Source organism: Pelophylax lessonae, assembly GCF_965119305.1.
Source record: "Pelophylax lessonae genome assembly, chromosome: 1".
Taxonomy (NCBI): domain Eukaryota; kingdom Metazoa; phylum Chordata; class Amphibia; order Anura; family Ranidae; genus Pelophylax; species Pelophylax lessonae.
Window position 1 is genome coordinate 331,849,754 of NC_138768.1, and position 26,420 is coordinate 331,876,173.

The following is a 26,420-nucleotide window of genomic DNA, read 5'->3' on the forward strand; positions in this document are numbered from 1 at the left end:
GGGGAGCAGCTGGACATGAAAGGGTAAGAATGCCAAAATTGGGTAGCTGCTGATTATGAAAGGGTTAGTAACTCACAATCAACCATTGAAGGATTAAATCACACTTTGAGGACCCGCCAAGTCATGAAAGGGTTGTTAATCTAAAAATCAGGAACCTGCTGGTCATGAAAGTGTTAATAATTTACAAATCAGGGCGCTGCTGGTCACGGTAGGCTTTATAATCAGCAGATCGTAGAGCTGCAGGTCATTAAAGGGTTAAATATCCACATATTGAGGCGCTGCTGGTCATGAAAGGGTCAATAATGCACAAATTGGGGAGCTTCTGATCATGAAAAAACTCGCAATCGCAAGAAGCTGCCAGCCATTGAAGTGTTAATAAGTCACACTTTGGGGACCTGCCAGTCACGAAAGGGTTGCTGATCTACAAACCAGGAACCTGCTGGTCATGAAAGGGTTAAAAATCCACACATCAGGGTGCTGTCGGTCATGAAAGGGTTGATAATTCACAAGTCGTGGACCTGCCAGTCATGAAAGGGTTGTTCATCTACAAATCAGGGTCCTGGCAGTTATAAAAGGGTTAATAGTCCACAACTCAGGGACCTGGCAGATGTGAAAAAGTTGTTACTCTATAAATCAGTGCCCCACCAGTCATTGGGGTGCTCCTGATCATGAAAGGGTTAATGCTCCACAAACCAGTGACCTTCCAGGCATAAAAGGGTTATTAATCTGCAAATTAGGGGATAAAAGGGTTAATAATCCATAGCCATGAAAGGGTTAATGCTCCATACCCCAGTGAGCTGCTGGTCATGAATGATAGAAAACAATAATTAGCCATTGTTTAATGTTTTCTTTTGTTTTGAAAATAGTAGGAGATATGTTACACCTCCTATCAGGTTTATTTCTCTTGCTGTCTGTCCCAGTAGGGTGAAATACCATTACTTCCTGGTCCAGAGACACAACAGGAAGTGAGTTTAGGGCTACACTGCCAATCAAAAGAAATGTCCCTACATCTTGGCAGTAACCTCACTTGCAGCGCACAGAAATCAATGTGCTGCTAATGAGATGATGGGCAGCATGTAATTGGGGGCTCAATTCCATCACAATCCGTGCGTTCACTGTGCGTTTCTGCATGTGCGTTTGCAATGACTTTTCAGTGCTGGTTTAATATCGCACTCCAGATCCGTTCTGGATGCGTTTCTGCGTGCGCGTTTTTAACATGTTCTGGTGCGTTTCTGGATGCATTTCAAGATTCCTTTTTTCCTGTGTTTTTTTTTTTTTTTTTCACTGCGTTTTACCGCATTCCAGTATGGTCCAGTGCAGGAAAAATGCAGCATACTTTACTTTTTTTTTTCTGGAACGCCCTGGAAATGACTGCACTGGTGTGAACTATGCCATTGGAAACCATATAACCTACTTTCCATGCGTTTTTGATGCAGAAGAAAAAACGTACTGGGCTGCATGTGGTGTGAACTGGCCCTTAGAGCCCATTCACATTGAGGCGACACGACTTCGGGGGGCGACCTGGGAAGTCACGTGCACCGCTGTGCACCGCGACTTGCAGAGACTTCACATAATGGAAGTCTATGCAAGTCGCTCCGAGGTCGCCCCAAAGTTGTACAGGACCCTTTTTCTAAGTCGGAGTGACTTGTGTCGCTCCTATTAGAACGGGTCCTGTAGCGGTCAATGGACTGCGAGGGAGCGCGACTTGTCAGGCTGACAAGTCGCACTAGTGTGAATCGACTCTTAAACTCACATGCAGTGACAGCAATGCAATGATGTAAACTAGGCTCATAAATTCATTGTTCCTGCATATGCGTTTGTACTGCATTTAAAAACGCACCAACCGCATGTGAATGTCACAGTAGCATAGAGAGGTAAGGGATGGGTGCAGGTAAGTGTCATCAGGCAGATGTGGGGGGTTGGGGGCACACAGGGACACATGGGATTGCCTGCACACTGTTTTGGGATACAGGGGATGCAGGTTTTGATGTAACACCCCGCCTCCAGATGTCTGCTAGAATTTAGCTGGGTGGGGGAGGGGCAGGGCCAGGGGCTTGGCAGTTAGCAGCCAATGGTCACATAGAAAAGTACCGGCTATTCTAGGAAGTTAGAGTCTGTGGGGGGGGAGGGGTCAGAAAATGGTGACACGATGACATTGGTTGTTTGTGCTGTAACTCTGATCCAGGATATAACACTCTTAAGAGACAAATAGGACCTTTGGTCTAATTTCACCACCCCAAACCGGTCTTCTTGTTGTCCTGCCTCTTAATGTGTCCCTACCCCCAGTCCCTCCCCGTTCGCTGTATCCCCATACCTCCCCCTTATCCTCATCTTCTAGGATCTGGGTGACCCACTGCTGTCTCCTATCTCCTGTTAGTGCTGCTAAGATGCCAACCTTCTCTGTGCGCACTGTGGGGTAAGTGAATGCCATGGGGAGAGTGAGATCTGCACACACTAGGGGGGGTGGAGTGGGCACATGCATTAAATCCTACACATAGCAAACACATTCTTGACATAACTTCATTCATTACTGCAACTCCTTTTTAGATTACATGCATATATATGCAGGACATCATTAGGTCAGACATAACCAGGGCTGCATTCTCAATGACACCTTCTACACGTACACAATCCAGTCCCATACAATCATAGGTGTATATTTAATAAGAGGTCACCTAGCTGCACAAGATAAAGTCAACGGTGGATAGTGATAGGTTTATATGTAATATAAAGTCATTATCATCTAGCTGCGCATGGTCACAGCAGGCTCAAATAGTTCTGAAGCTGGTCATGTATCGATCAAAATTTGGCTGGTTTAGCAGGGACTGGACAAATTTTGATCAGATCGATCGTTTATCGACTTCTGTGGAAGGGACATGTTCTCAATCTGTGGCTGTGGCAAAGGATCAGTGTGTTCTTACAGCTGTGCCAGAATACAATGTCCTGGAAGGGTGGGGGTGGTGTTTGGTGGTACCTCCATCCATCTAGTTTCTGGAGATGGAGGAGCCTGTTAGGCTGACCATACATGGGTGAGTTTTTTTTTTTCCTTCATCCAGCAGCTTGAATGTAAAAAATGTACCCGATTCAATATGGATGGGGGAATCCTCCCCACTGTGTTCATAGTGGGGAGACTCCCCTGCCATCTGAATACATAGATCAGCGCTGCAGCCTATTGCCTATGGTACTGAACGAGCCCTAAATATATTGATAGGGCTGAAAGAAGTCAATCAGTAGATTGACTTGTGTTCAATCACAGTGCCCATACATGGATCGAAATTTGGCTGGTCCCTGCTGAACCGACTGAATTTCGATCCATGTATGGCCAGCTTTCGTTTTCCATCCACAACAACGATGTGGGTGGAAGAATCCTCCAAAGTGATGTATTCTGCAAGCAGTACCTGCAGCTGCCAGTTTTCCCATCTTTAATGTACATTTAATATGGAGATGCAATCTAAAGTGAGCTATAGATGGTTCGAATCTCGTCCGGTTCAGCTAGGACCAGCCAAGATTCAAACCATCTATGGGCAGGCTGATAATACCTAATTCGATCCATCGATCAGCTTAGGTACAACCAGCATGTAAGGTTTACCATGCGATTGTCCCAGTGGCTATAGCCACTAACAATATTCGCTGTGTGTTTTCCAGGCACCCCCTATGCTCATAGGGGAAATTTGAGTGGTAGAGGATTTGTACTATGAGAGGGATGGTGGTGGCAAAGAGGTGTAGGAGTTTTTGTTTGGGGAGAACTTCAGCTTGCAAAGGGAATTTGTGCTTGGGGATAAGCGTGCAGATTAGTGCTCAATTTTTTGGGGGGTGAGGGAGAGGATTTTTGCTGACACATTATACTCCTACAAATTGGGGGAGACACCATGTGGCATCTTTGCCCTGGGGGCAATGTGGCATCATTTGCCTTGATGACCATCCAGCACTGCCTTTATCTACTCTGATGAGCAGAAAGACAAAGTTCTGTAAGATCAGCAATACATTTCCTATAATAGGCTGTCTTAGTAAGGAATGCGGTGATAACTAGTCATGCTGGGTTAGCAGCTGTGCCCTCCAGCAGCAGTCATGGTTATGACCACCCCATTCCTGAAAGGCAGCTTTGCTTATTCATATGGGCAAGTCACTGTCATCTACAGTAAACAAAAAGTAACTTGCACGTCTCAGTTGTGTGCGTGGCCGAATGCCACCCCTTCATAGAAAGCATAAGCAGGAGTATAATTGTCATTGCTAGAAAGCTATATGCTCAGTGCCTAGGCTTAAATTCAGCGACTCTCAATGTAGTATTATTATATGATCTTCATGTATAATATACAGTCAGGTACATAAATATTGGGACATCGACACAATTCTAATCTTTTTGGCTCTATAATGGATTTGAAATTAAACAAACAAGATGCGCTTTACCTGCAAACTTTCAGCTTTAATTTGAGGGTATTTACATCCAAATCAGGTGAAAGGTGTAGGAATTACAACAGTTTGTATATGTGCCTCCCACTTTTTAAGGGACCAATCATAAATCAAACTTTCACTTTTTAATACTTGGTTGCAAATCCATTTGGCTGCTCAGCTGTTCCATGGCCAGGTGCGTGTTATTCCCTCATTGACCCATTATCCCATTTACAAAGAGCAGATAAAAGGTCCAGAGTTCATTTCAAGTGTGCTATTTGCATTTGGAATCTGTTGCTGTCAACTCTCAATATGAGATCCAAAGAGCTGTCACTATCCGTGAAGCAAGCCATCATTAGGCTGAAAAAACAAAATAAACCCATCAGAGAGATAGCAAAAACATTAGGTGTGCTCAAATCAACTGTTTTTAACATCCTTAAAAAGAAAGAACGCATCGGTGAGCTCAGCAACACCAAAAGACCTGGAAGACTACGGAAAACAACTGTGGTGGATGACCGAAGACTTCTTTCCCTGGTGAAGAAAATTCCCTTCACAACAGTTGGCCAGATCAAGAACACTCTCCAGGAGGTAGGTGTATGTGTGTCAAAGTGTTCAAGAGAAAGCGTCACCAGAGTGAATACAGAGGGTTCACCACAAGATGTAATCCATTGGTGAGCCTCAAAAACAGGAAGGCCAGATTAGAGTTTGCCAGACAACATCTAAAAAAGCCTTCACAGTTCTGGAAAGACATCCTATGGACAGATGAGATCAAGATCAACTTGTACCAGAGTGATGGGAAGAGAAGAGTATGGAGAAGGAAAGGAACTGCTCATGATCCAAAACATACCACCTCATCAGTGAAGCATGGTGGTGGTAATGTCATGGCGTGGGCATGTATGGCTGCCAATGGAACTGGTTCTCTTGTATTTATTGATGATGTGACTGCTGACAAAAGCAGCAGGAAGAATTCTGAAGTGTTTCGGGCAATATTATCTGCTCATATTCAGCCAAATGCTTCAGAACTCATTGGACGGCGCTTCACAGTGCAGATGGACAATGACCTGAAGCATACTGCGAAAGCAACCAAAGAGTTTTTTAAGGGAAAGAAGTGGAATGTTATGCAATGGCCAAGTCAATCACCTGACCTGAATCCGATTGAGCATGCATTTCACTTGCTGAAGACAAAACTGAAGGGAAAATGCCCCAAGAACAAGCAGGAACTGAAGACAGTTGCAGTAGAGGCCTGGCAGAGCATCACCAGGGATGAAACCCAGTGTCTGGTGATGTCTATGCATTCCAGACTTCAGGCTGTAATTGACTGCAAAGGATTTGCAACCAAGTATTAAAAAGTTTGAAAGTTTGAGTTATGATTGTTAATCTTTCCCATTACTTTTGGTCCCTTAAAAAAGTGAGGCACATATACAAACTGTTGTAATTCCTACACTGTTCACCTGATTTGGATGTAAATACCCTCAAATTAAAGCTGAAAGTCTGCAGTTAAAGCACATCTGTTTGTTTCATTTCAAATCCATTTTGGTGGTGTATAGAGCCAAAAAGATTAGAATTGTGTCAATGGCCCAATATTTATGGACCTGACTGTATATACTACTCAGACACTGCCTGCTTTACACCGCCACATACATTTCGATAGGGTCTATTCTTGATTATTCTCTGCTATTCTGCAGATTGCAGTCATGATGGCTTTGCAAATTGTGTGGCTCTGCCGGTGTCCATGTTAAATTGAGCATTTTCTATTTTCATATATCTCTAAAATAATGAGCCAGGGAAATAGATTTCTATTGTGCATGTGAAATATGGACCTTAGATTGTAAGCTCCCTGAGGGCAGTGATTGATGTGTATGTACATTATATGTAAAGTTCTGCATAATATACTGTACTTACTGTATATACTGTACCTCTAATAATAATAAAATACCTTTCAATATTATAGGTGCCAGAAAGAGTTTTCAAAGCTTTGCATACTGTATGTGGAGCCTTGTGTTTTCTATCTATCTTAGTGGTGCCTTGCAGCACTGGGGTCCATGATTCAAGTTCCCGGGCAGGACACTGTCTGCATGGAGTTGCATGTTCTCCCTGTGCTTGCATGAGTTTCCTCCAGGCAGTCTGGTTTCTTCCCACACTCCAAAGATATACTGGTAGGTTAATTGGCTCCCATCTAAAATTGGCCCTAGCATGAACGTGTGTTTATGTGTGTGAGGTAGGGACCTTAAGCCGGTGTTCTGTCAGAATACCGCTACCTATCAGATTTTGCTACCAGAAGTGATAAATGGACTAGAACAAATTACTGCCCATGCGCCATGCTTTCCAACTTTGCCGCTATGCGTTCCAATAGGTTTCCTAATGTGACAGAAAATGAAGCAGCGGCAGACATCTTCTTACACCATGCAAGTCTTGAATTTTACATTTATTTTAGCAGTAAACTCACCTTATATACTGAATCACAGTATTACATTTGTATTATCATTGTATTCTAATAAGTATAGCAAGAAACCTGCAGGTAGAAGGTGGTGACGGCCATCTTGGTACACTCCGCACTGCTCAGCGACAAACTGATTATATAGTGAAATAGACTATTTCAGTCGGTCGCGGTGAAATAGTCTATTTTAGTATATAAGGTGAGTTTGATGCTAAATGTAAAATTCAAGACTTGTGTGGGTGTAAGAAGATTTCCGCCTCTGCTTCATGTTCTGTCACATTAGAAAACCTATTGGAATGCATAGTGGCCATTTTGGAACGCATGGCACATGCGCAGTAAGTTGTTCTAGTCTGCAAGTCACTTCCGGTAGCAGAATCTGATAGGTAGCAGTATTCTGAGAGAACACCGGCCATAGACAGTTCCAGTCTCGGTCGTTTCAGTAGGGACTGGACAAAATTCAAACCATGTATGAGCAGGCTGATTGTACCCAAGTTGAGAGGTCGATCAACTTGGGTACAACCAGCATGTCAAATTTTTCATGCCATTATTGCCAGCGGCTAAAGCCACTAGCCATAATCACTGTGTGTTCTCCCAGCAGGGACGGCTCCCCCCACCCCCCACCGGGAGAACACAATAGCTCCAGGCTATCAACACTGACTGTGTTGATGGGGGAATCAAGTGATTTTCCTTCCTGCAACTCCTAGTTGCAGGAGAGAAAATTGCACCATTTATGGCCAGCTTTGGACTGCAAACTTCTTGACTGCACGAACAGATGTGAATGTACCGTATGTAATACGCTGTGCTGTATATATGCCCAGGTGCAGGATATGAATGTATCCTTCATGGATCTTCTGCACAGAGTTGTGAATATTCGGCACTGAACCGTGCATATAGCATCAGAGGTGCATTCAGAGCTGACAATGACCAGTGAATAATGACAACCACTTCCACCAAAAGATCTATGGCTTCCCCTAAGGGCATGGCATCCCATTGCTCCTAAAAGAATAGACCGCCCCTGTGGCTGTTAGAGAAGGCTGTACAGAGTGTGTTGCCATATTGTCAGAATGTTAGTGCTCTGTGCATTGTGATTTTGTATGGACACATCAGCTTGTACATTCTGATGCCAAGCCATACTGTGCAAAATTTTTGTGCAACTTTCATTTCGGTCATCCATATAACAACGTAAAGTGGGAAGGCATGGGCTGGCAGTCTGCACTCCCTGGCAGATCCTAAATCATCTCCTGTGCCTAAGAGCATCTTTGGGGCAGTGGAAGTCTTTGACGCTACTCAGATTTAAGGCTATGTTCCCATGAGAACCAAATGCAAAGAGCATCCTGTATTAATATTAACTAGCTTTTGGGTTATCGTCACCCCAAATGGAGGGCACACCAGAAGAGCTATTGAAGTGAATGCCTAGTGCAGTTTGAATGCTGCATGTAGTGTTCAGTTTGAGGCCTGTTGAATTGGTTTGACTTAGGCTGGCCATACATGTTCAATTTTCTTGTACAATTTTTCGTTAGATTTACCAAGAAACATATATTATGAGGTTAAAACGAAACAACACTTTCAATTGTATCCAATTAGGCAGGCCTTTGTACTACATAGTGGAAGGTAAATCTAAGGAAAATTGTACAGAAAATTGTATAATGTGTGGCCAGCCTTAGTAAGCCTTTACCTGCCCAGGGTGTGGGGGGATATTCAGTAATGCCAAGTGTCCCAATCTTGTGCCCTGGCTTCCAAAGGACCTGTTTAAAGGCAGTAGATACATTCACTGCAAATTTTATTCCCAAGGAATGCCAGTTCACACTATAGCGATGTCAGACATTACATGTGATTTGCACCGCACTGCTATGCAAATCACATGCAATATCTTTGCAATGCGAATTTGCATTGCATTCGGGACAGTCGTGCAGGACCCTTTTTCTGGTCCACACCATAATCGGATCACATGGGTATTCATACCTATGCAATCCGATTCCTGACTGAATCGACAGTTCGCACTTCGATATGTGAACTAATCTGGGGGTGTCATTAATTTTGTGTTGACACTCCTAGCAATTCGCATATGGCAGTGTGAACTGCCTGCGAGTCGGGTGCGATGCGGGAACCCGCAGTGGATTTGCAGGGTTCCTGCATCGCACCAATGTGAACCGGCACTGAGTCACTACTGTAACATTAGCCTGAAAGTGATATTGTTATAATAGGGTTAGCAGTGTAAGGTCATGTACACATTCGTGGGCTTAATGTGCCAGAGATACTTTGCATTTCCAGTCTTGTACTAGAAGTGTCAGTGGATCCATACCTCCTATAGTACAGATTTACTAAAACTGGAGAGTGCAAAATCTGGTGCAGTCCTACATATAAACCAATCAGCATCCAGGTTTTATTTTCAAAATGGTTTTAAAGGCTGAAGGTTTTTTTTTTTAAAAAGGTTCTAAAGGCTGAAAGTCTTTTACCTTCATGCATTCTATGCATGAGGGTAAAAAAACCTTCTATGTGCAGCAGACTCCCCTCAATCCTTACCTGAGCTCCTTCCGATCCAGCAATGTGCGCTATAGCCTCGGATGTTCCTAGCGGTGCCCCTAGGGAAAGCTGCTTTCTCTGGGGGCATTGCTTGAGGGGGAGGAGCACCGGTAGGGGACCGGAAAAGAAGAGGATTGGAGTTGCTCTTTGCAAAAAACACTGCACAGAGCAGCTAAGTGTAAAATGTTTGTTATTGGGAAAAAATACAAATAAATTAAGATCTAGTATCACTTTAAATTTACAAGCTGAAGTTAGAAGCTGATTGGTTTCTTTGAAGAGCTACACCAGATTTTGCACTCTACAGTTTTAGTAAATCAACCCTACAGTTGTATGCCTGCTGCTTTCTAATGCTGCCCTTGCAGATTTAATGTTGGGTCTGCACAGTGGCGAGACGTTGCATGATATACTATCAGAACAAGAACAGGGTGTGCTTACTCTGTGATATAGAAAAGCCATCTGTCTGGGATCCTATTTATTCACAGTACATACTCAAGACAGGGGTCCTTGGCAAATATATGGTACAATCTAAACTAGGTGAATGCTGAATACATGTTTATCCTGAGTTTCTGCATATCTTGTCAATGACCTTAGCTCTTTCTACGTGTTGTTTTTCAAATGCAGGGTTAAAGGTCGCTAAGGCTGGGCTGTAATTACAAAGCTAAGCAAAACAAGATGAACTGGTAGAAGTTACAGGAACACAGCACGTATACATACGCCAATCAGCCTTAATAGCCTTGTGGCTAAAAAAATATATCCTTTTGCATACTGACACAGAAGAGTGCGTCACTTTGACCAAATACCATTGCAATTATAATATCTTCTGGTACAAGGCGATTATTTTTACTGACAATATATGTGACACCTTTCCTCTGGTCTCAACCACTCGCTGAGATGGAATCGAAATCCTGGGTGATAGACTATAAATTAGCAATTTCAATTGCATGGACAGGGGATCAAAATTGCCTTAATTGAACGCAGCGGAAATTCTGATCATGTTCAACCAATTTTTTCAAACACCTTCATTGGCGCTGTCAGTTATAGTCCAGTACGATCGATTAATTTTAGGTGATCAATCTGCCTCATGGGTGCTTGATTGCTTTTGACTGTATGTTGACTGTATGTTCGATTTTAAGGCTGGATTCAAACAAATGCATTCTTTCATGCTTTTTGCAGAAATGCATTTCATTTTTTTTCCTATGGAACACGTTCACATCAATGCATTTTTGTGCCTCTGCATTTTTGGAAAGGGTCAGGGACTTTTTTTTCCATCAAAATGCAGTGCTTTGCATGTAATAGGCTTCAATAGACCTGCATCCAAAACGCAAGTATTGCGTTTCTACCTTGATTGTGGCGCGATTTGCGCTTTTAATCTGCCCAACAACAAATTTTCCAAAAAAACCCCATAAAAACCGCAAAATGCAAAATCATGCTGAAAAACCGTGGAAAGCACAGCAAAAAGCCTACAGAAATGCTAAAAAGCAACATGCATAGGTGTGAATCAAGCCTTAGGGGATCAAAAGGGCTTGAAGTTTCCTCACAGTTGCCATGTGTATGGTAAGCTGCCTGATGAACCAGCCAAAATTTGAGTCGTAGGTGGCCCTGTTGGCATCCTCCCACCTGACCTACTTTGACCTGAAAATTACCATTGGCTGAGAACGCTGATCGGGAGCCGGTCGGCTGCTGGTTTTCCATCTGCTGGTCCAACAGAACCCGGCCTAACGACAGGCCAAATGTCAGCCGATTTTTATTGAACCGGCCAATGACGCCCGGGGCTTTAGTCTCGGTGTGCAAGTAAAAGATGTACAAGGGTTCTTTAAAACGTTTCTGCACTTTTTATTAAGGATTTCAAAACCAAAATACATCACTTTTACTTAACTGCAAGGTCAGCCAGCTTGCCAGACAGACTAGGCACATGACACTCTCAGACATGACCAATTACTACTCCAACCCTCACCGTTTCCAACAAAAATAGAGAAAGTGAGGAAACTTTTTGAAGACCCCTCGTATTACTTTGCTTGGCTTCAGCAGACTCCAGCTGTCCTCAAGCTATTGTCTGTGAGCGGTCCCTCAGCGTAATTACATGCTCTGCATTGTATGTGAGGAGGCAAGCCTGCAACCACTTAGAGAGGATGTCCTGAAGGACTTGCCCGAAGCAAAGGTAGATTTTGCCTTATTTTGCTTGAGAGGTTAACTTCCCCACACATTATCTATTACCTATTTGCCTAGCAAAAAAGCCCTGTAAAAGCTCCAAGTTGGAGTGTCCAGGGCTTGCACAAAGGACTTGCCCTCTCAAGTCCTGGCAACTGACCACAGCATCATGAGGGGGAGAGAGTCACATACTCCACTATAACCTTAAGGCCCCTTTCACACATGCTGTCCGTTTGTCCGTTTTTCATCCATCCGTTGACGGATGAAAAACGGACATCAATGCATCTCTATGTAAAAACGGATGACAACTGATGATCATCAGTTAACATCCGTTTTCATCCACTTCCGTCAATGTCCGTTTTTTTGAACGGATGAATGCCCTATTTTTCATCCGTCAAAAAAACGGATCGGACGAAAAACGGATGACAACGGATGAAAAACGGATGTCAACTGATGACAACGGATGACAACGGATGAAAAACTGATGTCAACTGATGACAACGGATGAAAAACTGATGTCAACTGATGACAACGGATGAAAAACGGATAACAACTGACGAAAAACGGATGAAAAACTGATGACAACTGACGAAAAACGGATGAAAAACTGATGAAAAACGGATGAAAAACTGATACATTTGACGTGACTGAACTGATGAACTGAACGGACTGTATGTGTGAAAGGGGCCTTAATCCCAATTATGTCATTCCATAGTAAATCACTACAAGAAATAGTAGTAATTAGTAATTAATCATTTAACAAGGTTTCCTATGGGTCACGATCACATATGTGCATTTTATGGGCCAGGGACTTTTTTCTGGTTTTTGGTTCCATAGACTTCGATAGATTGAACAACGCAAAATGCACCTAGAATATGCAAACTGCAATCTGCATAGGTGTGAACCAGGTCTTAGGGTTATTCAGCAGTGCGGGCAGCAGAAGAGGTAAGTATTTACTCTTCTCTACAGGTAAAGCAGTTAAACGTTTGCAACAGAGTCATTTCAAAGAGATTTACAGCATGATCTGATTATGAAAACTGCAGTCTTGTGCAAAAGCCATGTGAAAATCCTGCTGAAACTTTACCAAGGAATTCCATGAAACACAGATTAAAAGTATAACTTGTAAGTTGAGTAAACCTTCGCAATCATAGCAGGCTTGCGATGTTTGCCGTAGCATTAGTAGTTCACATACTGACTGTAGGTGCCGCCTGAAGTTGATCATTATTAATATTCTTCTATGTGCATTGTGCGCTGTGACCTTTGCTCTATATTACAAATGAACAGTTGCTAGTTTTCTGATGATGAAACAGCTGGTGATGCCCTCTGCTGTTTGCAAGCAATTTTATTATGCCTAGCACATTCATAGAACACAGGCAGATTTTTGTTTTTGGAATAGCTATATCCTGAGTTGTACCAATTCTGGGAAATTTCAGGACATATTTATAAAACTGCAACAAAATATACACCAAAAAGAGTCTTTATTTGCGCTATAAAAAGAGTTGTACCTTTATGAATTCCCTAACGTATCCTTGTGACAGTGTCTGTGTAAAGACCCCCATCCAACCCACTGTTACCTCTCCAAAAACCCCTACCGCTCTTATCTAGCAATAGCAAAATATGATATGGGGGAGCATGGAGCTTCCGCCCATGATGTTGTGCTTGGGCCTAGTCACTAAACTAGGAAATGTCACATGATGGAAAGGGCGACATCACTGCTCTCTCTAGTTTCTGGACACCAAGTATTTTGGCAGTGGCTGTGGAAGAAGGATTGGCTGAGGATCACCAGAGAAAATGACTTCAGTGATTTAGGGAGAGAGAGCTTTTACACAGATATTATCAACTTTACCTGGTTGGGGGCAGAGTGACAGTGTCTCTTTTGTGACGGTACCAGAGATGTGTAAAGGTACACAACAGTAAAAACTGAAAATTTAACATGAATATAGAGAGCATAGTCTATCTGCTGAGTAGCTCACCCAGACACTGCTTTTCAGCACTGATCCACCCTACAACCCTTGATGATCCTGAAACACGTCTGCTGGTGATGCTGGGACACCCTCCTTCACACACAGAAAGCCTGATGAAAAAAGAATACCAGTAGTCAAAAACTTTGCACAGCTAACAATCAGATTCAAGCCTGCCTGCCTCCTACTGACCCTCTGTTGAGCTATAATTTGATGATCCTGGAACACGCCTATTAGTGATGCTGGGACGCTCTTTCAGCCTTTAACACACAGAAAACCTTATGAAAAAAATACCAGTGGTAAGAAGATTCTTACTGCTAACAATCAGATTCAACTCTGCCTCCCTCCAACTCACCCTCTATTGAGGTGCGTGTGCTTATTCTGCAGTGGACCGCTCAAAATTTAGGCCAGACTGAGGCAACTTTATGAATATAGTACATTTGTTGGATATAGTAGATAAATAGAAATATTAAAGAATATGTTCACTTTTTTACAAAAAATGAAAGGTGACCTAAGTTCGAAAAAAAAAAAGGCCACCCCATTGCATTTAGTGGCTGTAATTCCCAAAGCTGCAAGTGTAGCGTACTGTACACTACAATACATAGGACACAATACTCATTTTAGATAGATACTAATTCTGTCATCTATTGATTTTGTTTTCCATCAAAAAATAATATTGTTTTAATAAATTTATAGGGTTTTGTATTTTATTTGCTTAATTTAAAATAAAAAGCATTTGCTTACTGATTGCTATAGGTTTTTTTTGCCACAGTAATATTTTTTACATTTCTGGTAAATGACATTCCACTTGAATGTAATCTTGAATGATCACTTGAATGATCTTGTGCATTTTGTTTTTATGCAAGTTTGTCTTTTATGTCGCATTTTTTAAGTGGATGGCAGTCTCTCTCTCTATATAGTCTCCTTACTGAACAATGTGCTTTCCTCTTTTGCTTAGTCTTCAGAATTGATGGCATGTTAGTTATGCACATTTTCAAGGCAATTTGGAGATAAGGATGATGTTTCTACCATGCTTACTATATTTCTAGACCCAACACAAGTGAAGTCTCACGGTTACTATTTATTTTTCATGTACAGGCCGTGCTCCCGGACGGTTAAAGCATGGGTGGAGGCACAGCGGGTAAGATGCCGCAAGGCACATGCTGTACAGACGCTCAACGCGCAGATGGAGCGCCTCCCTCCAGGTGTTCGAGAATTTGTGATAAGAGGAGCTGAATTGTGTGATCCCAAAAACATCCACGTATGTGATGGGTCACCGTCCGAAAATGACACCCTTCTGACCTTATTACAGCAAGAAGGAATGCTGAAGAAACTAAGCAAGTATTCTAACTGGTAAGGTGTCATTTTCATAATGTATACGTTACAGCCAAGTGTATAATTATAGCCATAGCAGACCTTGCCACTGTCATGAAGCCTGAAGCTGTTTGGCTACCCCAGGGGTGCTCAACTTTTTGAAGAGCTAGGGCCACTTCAGTAATTTGGTAACCAGTCACAGGCAACAATGAACTATGGGATGTAAATGTACATGAGTCCATACTGTCATTAGCCCCCAATAGGGCTGTTTTCACACTAATGCCCTGCATTTTACCAGTTTTTTCCTGTGAGTTAGCTGCACTAAGCCATAGACTTCTATTACATCTTGGGGGTATGGTGCACTTTCTGAAAGCACACCAAAACTCCTGAATTCTGGATATAATAGAAGTCTATGGCTCAGTGTAGCTAACCCACAAGCGCTTAATTTATAAAATAAGGTCTGCAGGCATCGACCGCAAGGTTTGCTCTTGGATACGGAACTGGCTAAAAGGGCGTGTCCAAATGGTGGTAATAAACAGCGCATACTCAGACTGGTCTGAGGTGGTAAGTGGGTTCTCCCAAGGCTCAGTCCTGGGACCAACCTTGTTCAATTTATTCATAAACAGCATTGAGGACGGGATCAGTAGTTCGATATCAGTTTTTGCCGATGACACAAAATTGGGCAGGGCAATAACTGCACAGCATGAAGCAGATATCCTACAGAATGACCTGAACAAAATAACAGAGTGGGCAACGACATGGCAAATGAGGTTTAATGTGGAGAAGTGTAAGGTTTTGCACTTGGGGACTAAAAACATAAAAGCACAATACACGTTAGGGGGGGATCCCTTGGGGGAATCAAAAATGGAGAAAGATCTGGTAGTCTTGGTAGAGGATAGACTAAGCAATAGCATGCAATGTCAAGTGGCAGCTGCCAAAGCTGGCAGAATATTAGCATGCATAAAGAAAGGGATGTATTCCAGAGATAAGACTATAATCCTTCCACTTTATAAAACTCTGGTCCAATCACATCTGGAGTATTCTGTCCAGTTCTGGTCGCCAGTCCTCAGAAGGGATGTGTTGGAGCTGGAGAGAGTCCAGAGAAGGGCAACTAAACTAATTAGGGGATTGGAGGACCTTAATTATGAAGAGCGTCTGCAATCGCTTGATTTATTCTCCCTGGAGAAGAGACGCCTGAGAGGGGACATGATAGCAATTTATTAATATCTCAATGGTGATCTCAGCATAGAAAAAAAGCTATTCAGTCGAAAGGATTGCATGAGGACTCGAGGGTGTACAATGCGATTAGAGGAGAAGCGTTTTAACCTCAGGCAACGTGGGGGGTTCTTTACTGTTAGGGCTACAAGATTGTGGAATTCTCTACCACAAGAGGTAGTTTCTGTGGGTAGTATGGTGGCTTTCAAAAGACTCTTAGACGTACATCTCAAGGATCAGAACATTCAGGGGTATGAGAGATGATTACGGCCACACACACCTACACAGGTGAACTGGATGGACTATTCTCTTTATTCAACCTCACCTACTATGTAACTATGTAACCCGCAGGAAAGCAGCAGGTGCTCTAATCTGCACCTGTGGATCAGTGTGAAAGCAGCCTAATAACCCTTCTTTATAAATGCTAATATGCCCATTGCAAAAGTGCAGTTCATGTGATGTTTAATACACTGACCTTTTCCTCTTCCAGCTTCTGCTGGCATCTCTCTCCAGGCTGCTAGAAAGATCCCAGACAAGTGTACTCAGTATCACTCTGCCTAGGACTGGAGCCGGCACTGCAGAGGAAATACCAGCTTATGCGGCTACTGCTTCTTCCGTGGCCACCCGCTTCCTCCACTGCTGGTGTCGGCTCCATGCACTCTGGTGCTCTGGGATTCCCAGTTGGCAACCCATTGATTGTAATCTGGGCTTGTGGACCTGCTATGCGAGAGCATGTACTTCCCTGGTTTGAGGACGCAGGCCAAATCGGAGGGCTTCACAGTCCACTTGTGGCCCACGGCAAGGAGTTGAGCACTCCTGGGCTACACAATGATTTATGCAGGAATAGCATTTTTTCAAATACATTTTTGGATACAGAATTTAGGAGACTCTACACGAGTGCAATGAAATTATTTTGTATTAGGTAGGTCACATAAATGTAGTGTTTAAAGAGGAAGGGGGCCTTTAGTGGTTTTCTATGGGGTCCCATTACTACAAGTTCTGGCAATAATTTCAACCAGTTTTCTAGGGCATATTTTCATGATTGCTTATTTTTTTAGTCCACATTTTTTTCAGTATGTCTGTGTGTCCTTGTTGATATTGCTGAGTATTTTTTTTTAATACATACTATGGCTGACTCTATTTAGGCAACAAATTCAAATTTTATGGTTTTATATTTTTTTCCTGTTATCTAGCTGGCTGGCGAGAACTGACCCAAAAGATGTAGCCCGAGTAGAGAGTAAGACGGTTATAGTGACTGACAAGCAAAGGGACACTGTGCCAATTCCACTGGAGGGTGCAAAAGGACAGCTGGGAAACTGGATGTCCCCTCAAGACTTTGATCGAGCAAAGAGTGAACGTTTCCCTGGCTGCATGAAAGGTTTGTATCGTTTTTTGAAGTTTGGTAAAAGACTGCACCAGTCTGTTCATCATGTAAGTGCCGCAAATAATTCCAGTGCAATCATGTGACAATCTGACATGTGTGTCAAATGTAAATTATGTCATCCTAGCACTTTAGCAAATAAGTTACACTGAGGAAATCTGTCTGAATCCTATTTAATCAGTGAGTGGCTCAGTCTTTACCACTCTGCCCACCAACCTTTGATTGAAAAAATTGTAAGTCGAACAGCACATGTATCCAATCAGATGCAGGCATTCTCCTGGTATTATGACAGTCCACCATATTGGCTGTCAGAATATAATAGCCACAGTGGCAGATTTGTCTATCTGCTCTGTTTAGCATGGATGAAGTTTTCTGTAGGCTGAAGGAAAGGAAACTATACTTTTATAGCCAGCTTTAGTATGTCATTGTTTCTCCATATATTCTCCACTCTTATTTTATATATATATATCCTCTTTCATCTGACTGTCTCTCGCCTTATTCACATGTTTGATTTGTTTTTTTAGGTCGTACAATGTATGTATTACCATTCAGTATGGGCCCAGTTGGTTCCCCACTGTCTAAGTATGGGGTACAGCTCACAGATTCTCCCTATGTAGTCGCCAGCATGCGCATCATGACTCGGATGGGTAAACCAGTGTTAGATGCACTGGGCGATGGTGAATTTGTGAGATGTTTGCACTCTGTGGGACAGCCACTTCCTCTAAAAGGTAGGATAAAATCTTTGTTACCCTTTGATCAATGTGCATCAAATAAATATATATGTTATATATGGTGTCTTTTTTTTTTTTTAACAGCGCCCCTTGTGAATTCCTGGCCCTGCAACCCTGAAAAGACACTAATTGCCCATGTTCCTGATAACCGTGAAATTGTGTCCTTCGGTAGTGGATATGGAGGAAACTCTCTGTTGGGAAAAAAATGCTTCGCTCTGCGCATTGCCTCCCGAATCGCAAAGGATGAGGGCTGGTTGGCGGAGCATATGCTGGTGAGAGAGGAGCTTATAGCACCCTATACACTCTCTCCTGCACTAGACCCTCTGTCTTCTGTTTCCTGAGCCTTTTCATGTTACTGTACATTCTTCTGTTATGGGGTTTTTTTCCCATGTTAGATTTTGGGGATCACAAACCCTGCTGGACGTAAGCGATACATCGCAGCTGCTTTCCCAAGTGCATGTGGAAAAACAAATCTGGCAATGATGAGGCCATCGCTGCCTGGCTGGAAAGTACAGTGTGTGGGAGATGACATTGCCTGGATGAAATTTGACAGTGAAGGTGAGTGGTACAATTAGTTTCTGTAGTAGGGCTGCCAACAGGGAACACAGTGAACTATGCTGTTAAAATAGGTAAAAAAATGTGAAGATGGATGGATTTTCCTTGTTACTCTAAAGTTAAATTCTTTACAGACATGAAAATGTGTAATTCATATACACATAGGGAATGCACCCTCCTGCACAGTATATCTAATATTCATTCTGTCATTAAATATGTGCACCAGATTGCCCCAGGCTGCAGGTAGCCAGAAAGCTAGCTAGCACACTCTCATCCACACTCCGACACCTGAAAACAGAAGGGAGAATGGATCTTAAAGGACACCTGTTTAAGAAAAATATGTAGGCAGCTATTGCTAACCTTTCTCTAAATGGCTGGTTTCATGGCTTGAATGCTTTTAGTCTCTGCCCTACAACAGGTATGCATCTATGAGGAATAAGGACTACATATCTACTCAGTTTGCGCTATACCTGTTTTTTGAAAGTACGGTACTTAAAGTAAAACTATGGGCAAAACTTTTTTTCTCTTTTTTTTTTATCTTGAATAGAGTACGGAAGAGTTATAACCCCTGTCAGATATTTATTCACCAGCTCTGTCCCATTGCGGAGATATCCCTTCACTTCCTGTTCCATAATCAAACAGGAAGTAAGCGAAAATCCCGGAAAATTAAAGGAATTCCTTGGGGACCCCCAGGTCATCAGACCTAGTGTCCCCATTGGAAGATTTCCCCTCTATTACTTTTCTGGGGACAACCCAACATTTGGGGTTTTCTTTTACTCTTTCAATGATAATGGTAAACAGGACAAATAGGGTGAATCTCTCTCACAGGGTTACAAACAGCAATAAAAATTGACAGGAGTTCTAATCCATCTCCACTCCACCCAAAAAAAAAGTTTTGGCTTTAGTTATACTTTAATCTAGAGATGGTCAGATAACTAGTATTTTAAGAAGGAGGCTGATGAAGAAAACCTGTATTGAAAAAATGTAGGGGCAGCCATTGCTGACCATGCTGAAAATGCCAGTTGTCTGGCTGTTACGTTGAAACAGAGGCTTTAACAGTTTGTGAAGTACAGACCTGGAAATAAAGTATGTAGATCTGAAGTTCTGATGTCACTCTAACTCAGCCTTTCTCAACCTTTTCAACACAGAGGAACCCTTAAAATAAATTTCTGGTCTCGGGAACCCCTGCTAAAAATGTAAAATCTACAACTCATGACACATTAGTGTGACAATCAGTGGGAAGAATGCTCCTTACTCTTGCCATCATTTGGAAGAATTACCCCCTTACAGATAGCTAAAAGGAACAATGGTGTCATTGTAGACTTATCTGAGAGGCAGAAATTGCCCATTGCTCAAGGAACCCCTAGCAACCTCAGAAGGAACCCAAGGCTTCCACAGTACCCTGGTTGAAAAACCCTACTCTAACTTTATAATCTGCATTTTTGTTCAGGTCAGTGACTCAGAAAGTACCGAGGCCAGAGACAGGCAACTAGTATTGTCAAAAAGACGTACAGGCAGCCTGCAAACATCTGTATAATTTTTCGTTTTTATACCAAGACACTGCATTAAAAATATATATATATAACCCATTGTGTCCTATCGGCTCTGTACAGTAGGGGCCTGTTCACACCTAGTATACTGCAATAATGTGTGCGCTCCTGTCTGCTACTGCAACATGTGTATGCACATTGACAGTCATGTGGAATGGTACCACAATGCACATACACAACACATCCGCGTGCACTGCAGCACACTGCAGTACACAAAAGGAGGATGCAGTGTGCTGTGGTAAAAGAAAATACTGCAGCCAAGGTTTTTTCTGTGTTGAGGCCCATTCAAAATGAATGGGCTACAATAACGTAGCACAGCCTGTGATGAAGTGTGTTGCAGCACATGCATTATCATAGCACAGCATAGTGTAGACAGGCCCAATGAGCAATGGAAAAACATTATCTGTATATGTTTCTGGTTTACCCACTCCATGCTATAAGATTACTCTATTTTCCTCCTTTGTTGTTCCTGCAAGACCTGCTTTAATATGCATATTCTGATAAGACATATCCACAATCACACCCTTGTGTACCCCCATTTCAGTCTGTCTGTAATGTTTGCCGAAAGGTATAGATGAGCAAATCTATTTTCAAATCAGGCAAGTCCACAAACTGCTATTATTTTTTACCTAAATACAGTTTAGCTGGAACTTGGTGGAACTTAGTTCCACCACACCTGGCTCAGGCCCTCTGCTCTGTGCTCACCACTATGACTTGTAAACACAAAAGTCTGGCTTCTGTCTTTACACGTTAAAGCTTGTCTCCCAACAGCTCAAACAGCTCTGATCTCTTGAACGGCTGCTGCTGAATGCAGGATGGGGACCAGGGAGATGCAGGTGCAGATCTCGACACCCCAACTGAATTATCTCCCTGCAAGTAAGAGAGGCAGTGGCACCTACAGGGTGTGGGGAGGTACTAGAGCAAGCTGGGTGCTGCATCTTAATACAGAAACACAAGTAAGACATGTGGAAGATGGTGGAGCTTTTAAGGAGGGAGGGAGAAGATGGGGGCAGTGGAGGGGGGTTGCATGCAGAGGTCAGAGCTGAAGAGGGGTGAAAATGAGATGAGGGTGGGGGATGCAGCGGTAAGCAGCTGTAGAAAAAGGCTGAACTCTGTGTGTAGTGCACCCCTGAACGCTGCACTGTGTAGTGCACCCCTGAACTCTGCACTCTGTGTGTAGTGCACTGCGGAACTCTACACTCTGTGTGTAGTGCACCCCCCAAATCTACACATAGTGCACCCCTGAACTCTGCACTCTGTGTAACACTCCCCACCCCTGAACTCTGTACGTAATGCACTCCTGGTATTTAATGCCCCTTCCACTGTCAGTGAAATTTTACCACACCCACTATTTGATGCGGTTTGGAGGGTGTGTGTGGGGTGGGGGAGGGATTTTTGAGAGGTCGTGGTTGAGATCTTTCATCTATTTTCTGAAAAAATAAATCCCTGCCTAAATATATGCATGTAGATTTGCTCAGTCTGTGAAGAACTATACAGTTCATGACTCGCAGTTGCTGGGTTCTAAATTGTGAGATTCCTCATATATCTGACAGATCTTCATGTATGTAGACATTTATGGATATAAAAAATAATGCAAACTGCAGATTTAATCATTCCTGTTTAAAAGATACACAGGATGCCAACATGCTTCAATCCTTACCCCAACAGTCATAAAGCTCAATAGGGCAGCAAGTAATTATGAAAAAATATATATTAATATAAACAGTCTAAATTTAGATTTATTGGGTATTTCCTTTTACTTCATGATTGAAATAGCGTTAGCAGTTTATGGGATTATGGAACTTTAGTCGGTTTTGGAATCTGTAACAAAAACATAATTGCAGCTATTCATACTTTATCATTCAAAAAAATTAAAAACAGCTAGGTTCCTATTTATTTAATCAATATTACTAGTTTGCCGATGTTTAAGAGGGTGCAGTCCGAAACAATTGTAGTCTTCAAAATAATTGCTAGCTGCTGTTTCTCCTTAGGCTCCGTTTACACCATGGCGTTTCGGATCGCGGGCAGAATCGAAGCGATTCTGTCCGCAATCCCGAATTGCCACAAAATATGGGACGCGCTTGCGATACCCGTTACTTTTAACAGCACTCCAGTCGCCACATGATTTTTCCGCGATTGTCACCTGGCGAATCGCGGTAAAATCCTGCAAACACAATTGCGGAACGCCTGAAAAGAAGTTTCAACAACACTGGGTGAAGCCCAGGCAATAGGGGGAATCGGCACCGCACGCAGTGATTAGAGTGTGCCAGGCACACCCCCTGCGCACACCTATGATTATGGACAATGTGGGTGCTAGAGCTAAGTAAGATCTTTTTTTTACTCTTTGTCCCCTTTAGAAAGTTTCCTTTCAACTCCTGTCCGAGTGACCTGTGACAAGAATCTTTCCATGAGCACCACGGACAATAATGATAAATGACTGCGATTCATTTCTAACCCTTTTACACTCTACGAAAAAGTGATTTTTGTTATATTGTAGAAGATAAATAAAAAAAAACAGCAAGCACTCGAGTTCAAATGTTTTGTCTTTTACAGGACGTCTCCGTGCTATTAATCCAGAAAATGGATTTTTTGGAGTGGCTCCTGGCACCTCTGTAAAAACAAACCCCAATGCCCTTAGTACAGTAGAAAAAAACACTATCTTCACCAATGTGGGAGAGACCAGTGACGGTGGGGTCTATTGGGAAGGGCTGGATCAGGAAATACCTCCCGGTGTCTCAGTTACATCCTGGTTGGGAAAGCCATGGAAAAAAGGTCAGATGTCCTTCTTCTTTTTTTTTTATTATTATTAACTAATTTGCATTGTTTTTGGACCTCAAATTGTAATGAGATTTTTATATCTACAGGAGACAAAGATCCCAGTGCACATCCAAACTCCCGCTTCTGTGCACCAGCTGCTCAGTGCCCCATAATGGATGAGAATTGGGAGTCTCCAGAGGGTGTTCCTATAGATGCCATTATTTTTGGGGGGAGACGACCTGAAGGTACGTGATTTACCTATATTTACATATGTACAGTATATAGTGAAAAGAGGCAGTATCAGCAGTCAGTCTGAAACGTATTGGTTCCTGATTAAGATGTCATCTCCAGCATCAGGGGTTGCTATGGCCATTGTCCCGGCTGGTGGTATTTCCGGCTACCAGCGTTTCTATTGCAGGCTGGCTAAAATTGCTAGTGCCCGTGCGATTGTGAAAAATAATGTATATTTTACTATCCGTAGGCAACGCTTTAAAAGACTTTTACAGGTTACCAGTTTAGAATAACTGAGGAGGTTTAGTGCCAGAATTACTGCCCATGATCTGATGTTCATGGTGATATGTCACATGTGTGCGACAATCGCTGTGTCACTGCCGGAACTATGCACACCTTCACCTGCGCACAAGCACAGGGGACAGGGGCACTTTCATTTTTTTTTTTTTTTAATGATTAATTTTTTTTTTTTTTTACACTGTTGCTCTATAATTTTTTTAAATTAATTTTAATGCTGTCACAAAGAATGTAAACATCCTTGTGACAGCAATAGGCATGTTTTGGATGGATCGAGGGGTCTCTATAAGAACCCAAATCCCTCCTAAGGCCCTTAAAAGCATTCGAAACACCAAGATTAGTGTTTTTGAATGCCTTTGATTTTCTAAAAATCGCGCTATTGACATCTGGGAGAACCAGACGTGATGGCAGGTCATCTCTTCCAGGTTACCATAGTGGAGAGCTGATCAAAGCCGATCTTTGTTGGTGTTTAGGACCAGCCGGCAGACACCCCGGCGGGTTGTTTGAGTCTCCCGGTGCGATAGAAAAAGCCAGAGCAAGCCACAGGAGGGGGAGATCATCCCCTTCCACTGCTTGTAAAAGCAATCCAGTTAGAAAAAAATTGTCCTGGTGTGATGCCTGGTATAAACACCCGAAGTCCAGCAACGTACCGGTATGTCGCTGGTCCAGAAGTGGATATGTTAGATCAATAATGAGCACTTCTAATGCACAAGCATGCTGGTTATTATCCTTGTACTCTAATTAATTGCATAATTTGCAACAAACAAGCTGTGTAAGACCTTCACTATGTATGTTAAGTTGGATATTGGAATATTTTTTAGGTGTGCCGCTAGTATATGAAAGCTTCAACTGGAATCATGGTGTATTTGTTGGGGCTGCTATGAGATCTGAAGCAACAGCGGCTGCAGAGCACAAAGGTGAGTCTAAAGATGACTCTTCTACAGACACCACATCCCTTTTCATGTATAAATGTCCAAATTATTTTAAATTTGTATTTTTATATTTATTCAGGCAAAGTAATAATGCATGATCCGTTTGCAATGCGCCCCTTCTTCGGATACAATTTTGGCCACTACCTCTCTCATTGGCTGAGCCTACAAAAAAGGGAAGGTCTTCGTCTCCCCAAAATCTTCCATGTCAACTGGTTCCGAAAGGATGGAAATGGACAGTTCTTATGGCCAGGTTTTGGTGAAAATGCCCGTGTGTTAGACTGGATCTTCCGTAGAGTAGAGGGAGAAGAGAGTGCACGGCAAACTCCTATTGGCTATCTCCCTGCTGAGGGTGCACTGAATTTGCAAGGGTTAGGTGGAGTTGACACAAATGAGCTGTTTTCACTCCCTAAAGGATTCTGGGAAAGGGAAGTACAAGAGGTGGGTAAATACTTGACAGAGCAAGTTAATGATGACTTGCCACCACAAATTATGGAGGAACTGAAAGGCCTTCATACCAGGGTGAGCCGCATGTGAAGCATTGGAAGGCCAGAAAGAGAGTGATAGGCAAACCTCAGTTCATGCATTGCACAAGTGCCTTTCTTTACATATCTGTAACACCATTAAAACATTAGAAGCACCCTTTTGAATCGAATGAACTACAGAAATAGGGGCAAGAAGCTTAATCACTTTATAAAGTGATTCAGAAGCTTGACGACACAAACCAAAGAAAAAGCAGCAAGATGCTATATAAGGTGTATACATCAAAGAATTATATTTCTCTCAAAACCACCATCTGATGACCTCAGGAATTATGATTGTATTTTTCTGTCTTTTTTAATACGAATAAACATTTTTTTTTTGTCTTTGGTGTCCTTCTTCTATTAACCTTCTGACATTTTGGGCCTGTTACCTGAATCTGAAGTGTAACATACTGCATGCTAAAAATGTCAAACAAGTGTTGTTATCAGAGGTGATGTAAAATGGAAAAGGCTACAGTAATATGTGAAGAAGAGGTGTCCCTATAGTAACCACTTTAGCCCTGAGAGATTTGGCTGCTTAAAGACCAGGCCCTATTTTGCGATTCGGCACTGCGTGACTTTAACGAACAATTGCGCGGTCATGCAACGCTATTCCCAAACAAAATTGACGTCCTTTTTTTCCCACAAACAGAGCTTTTTTTTGCGATTTTTATTTTTTGCGCTATAAACAAAAAAACACATTTTTGTATATGAAATTCTCAAAAGAAAATGTAAAAATCAAAATCTTTTAACATTTTAGGTCAATTTGTTTTCTGCTACATATTTTTGGTAAAAAAAATCGCAATAAGCGTATTTTGATTGGTTTGCGCAAAAGTTATTGTGTTTACTAACTACGGGAAAGATTTATGTCATTTTCATTGTTTTTTTTTTTTTTAACTAGTAATGGCGGCGATCTGCGATTTTTAAATTTTTTTTTGCGGGACTGCGACATTGTGGCGGACAGATTGGACCCCTGACTGACATTTTTGACACTTTTGGGAGTACCAGTGACATTACTACAGTAATCAGTGCTATAAATATGCACTGTTACCGTGAAAATGACACTGGCATGGAAGGGTTAACTTTACTGGTGATCAAGGGGTTAAATGTGTCCCTAGGGGCGTGATTCTAACTGTCAGGGGGCGTGGCTAGTGATGTAATCATAGAGACATGCGATCCTACAAAGCAGGATCGCATAGCCTCTGTGATTACTTTAGTTAGAATGACAAATGGCTGTGTTTACATCAGCTGTCTGTCCTTCTCTCACTGTAGCGGGAGATCGCGAGTGGTCGGCGGCCATCGGAGCCGCCGGTCACACGCGCTTACTCCCCAGCCAACGAGCAGGGGCCGGAGTGCGCCTCTGGCAGCACGCAATCGCCCCCTAGCTCCTCCCTTTTGCCTGGGAGCGACCACGGGCGGTCGGCAAGCAGTTAAAGTGACTGTAAATTATCACCTTGTAAAACAACCATTCAGTTTAAAAT

General features: G+C 42.5%; 1 protein-coding gene across 2 annotated transcripts; it reads left to right on the forward strand.

Moving 5' to 3' along the window:
- The first annotated feature begins 2,258 nt into the window (after positions 1–2,258).
- On the forward strand, positions 2,259–25,267 carry PCK2 (phosphoenolpyruvate carboxykinase 2, mitochondrial). Of its 2 annotated transcripts, XM_082263210.1 has the most exons (10): positions 2,259–2,416; positions 14,557–14,811; positions 17,181–17,365; positions 17,893–18,096; positions 18,184–18,371; positions 18,495–18,657; positions 22,758–22,976; positions 23,069–23,206; positions 24,311–24,406; positions 24,501–25,266. In XM_082263210.1, exons 1-10 carry the CDS (start codon positions 2,388–2,390, stop codon positions 24,953–24,955), a joined length of 1,932 nt encoding a protein of 643 aa, XP_082119336.1. In that variant the 5' UTR covers positions 2,259–2,387; the 3' UTR covers positions 24,956–25,266. The 2 variants fall into 2 exon arrangements, with proteins under 2 accessions (XP_082119336.1, XP_082119335.1); XM_082263209.1 differs by having other exon boundaries at positions 17,893–18,371; positions 24,501–25,267.
- The last annotated feature ends 1,153 nt before the right edge of the window (positions 25,268–26,420 follow it).

Excerpts from the sequence above, each read along its gene's own strand:
- PCK2 (XM_082263209.1), top strand. The coding sequence starts at position 2,388 with ATGCCAACCTTCTCTGTGCGCACTGTGGG. Across the intron at positions 18,372-18,494 it reads GGTTGGCGGAGCATATGCTG|ATTTTGGGGATCACAAACCC; the intron begins GTGAGAGAGGAG and ends TTCCCATGTTAG. Across the intron at positions 24,407-24,500 it reads AGCGGCTGCAGAGCACAAAG|GCAAAGTAATAATGCATGAT; the intron begins GTGAGTCTAAAG and ends ATATTTATTCAG.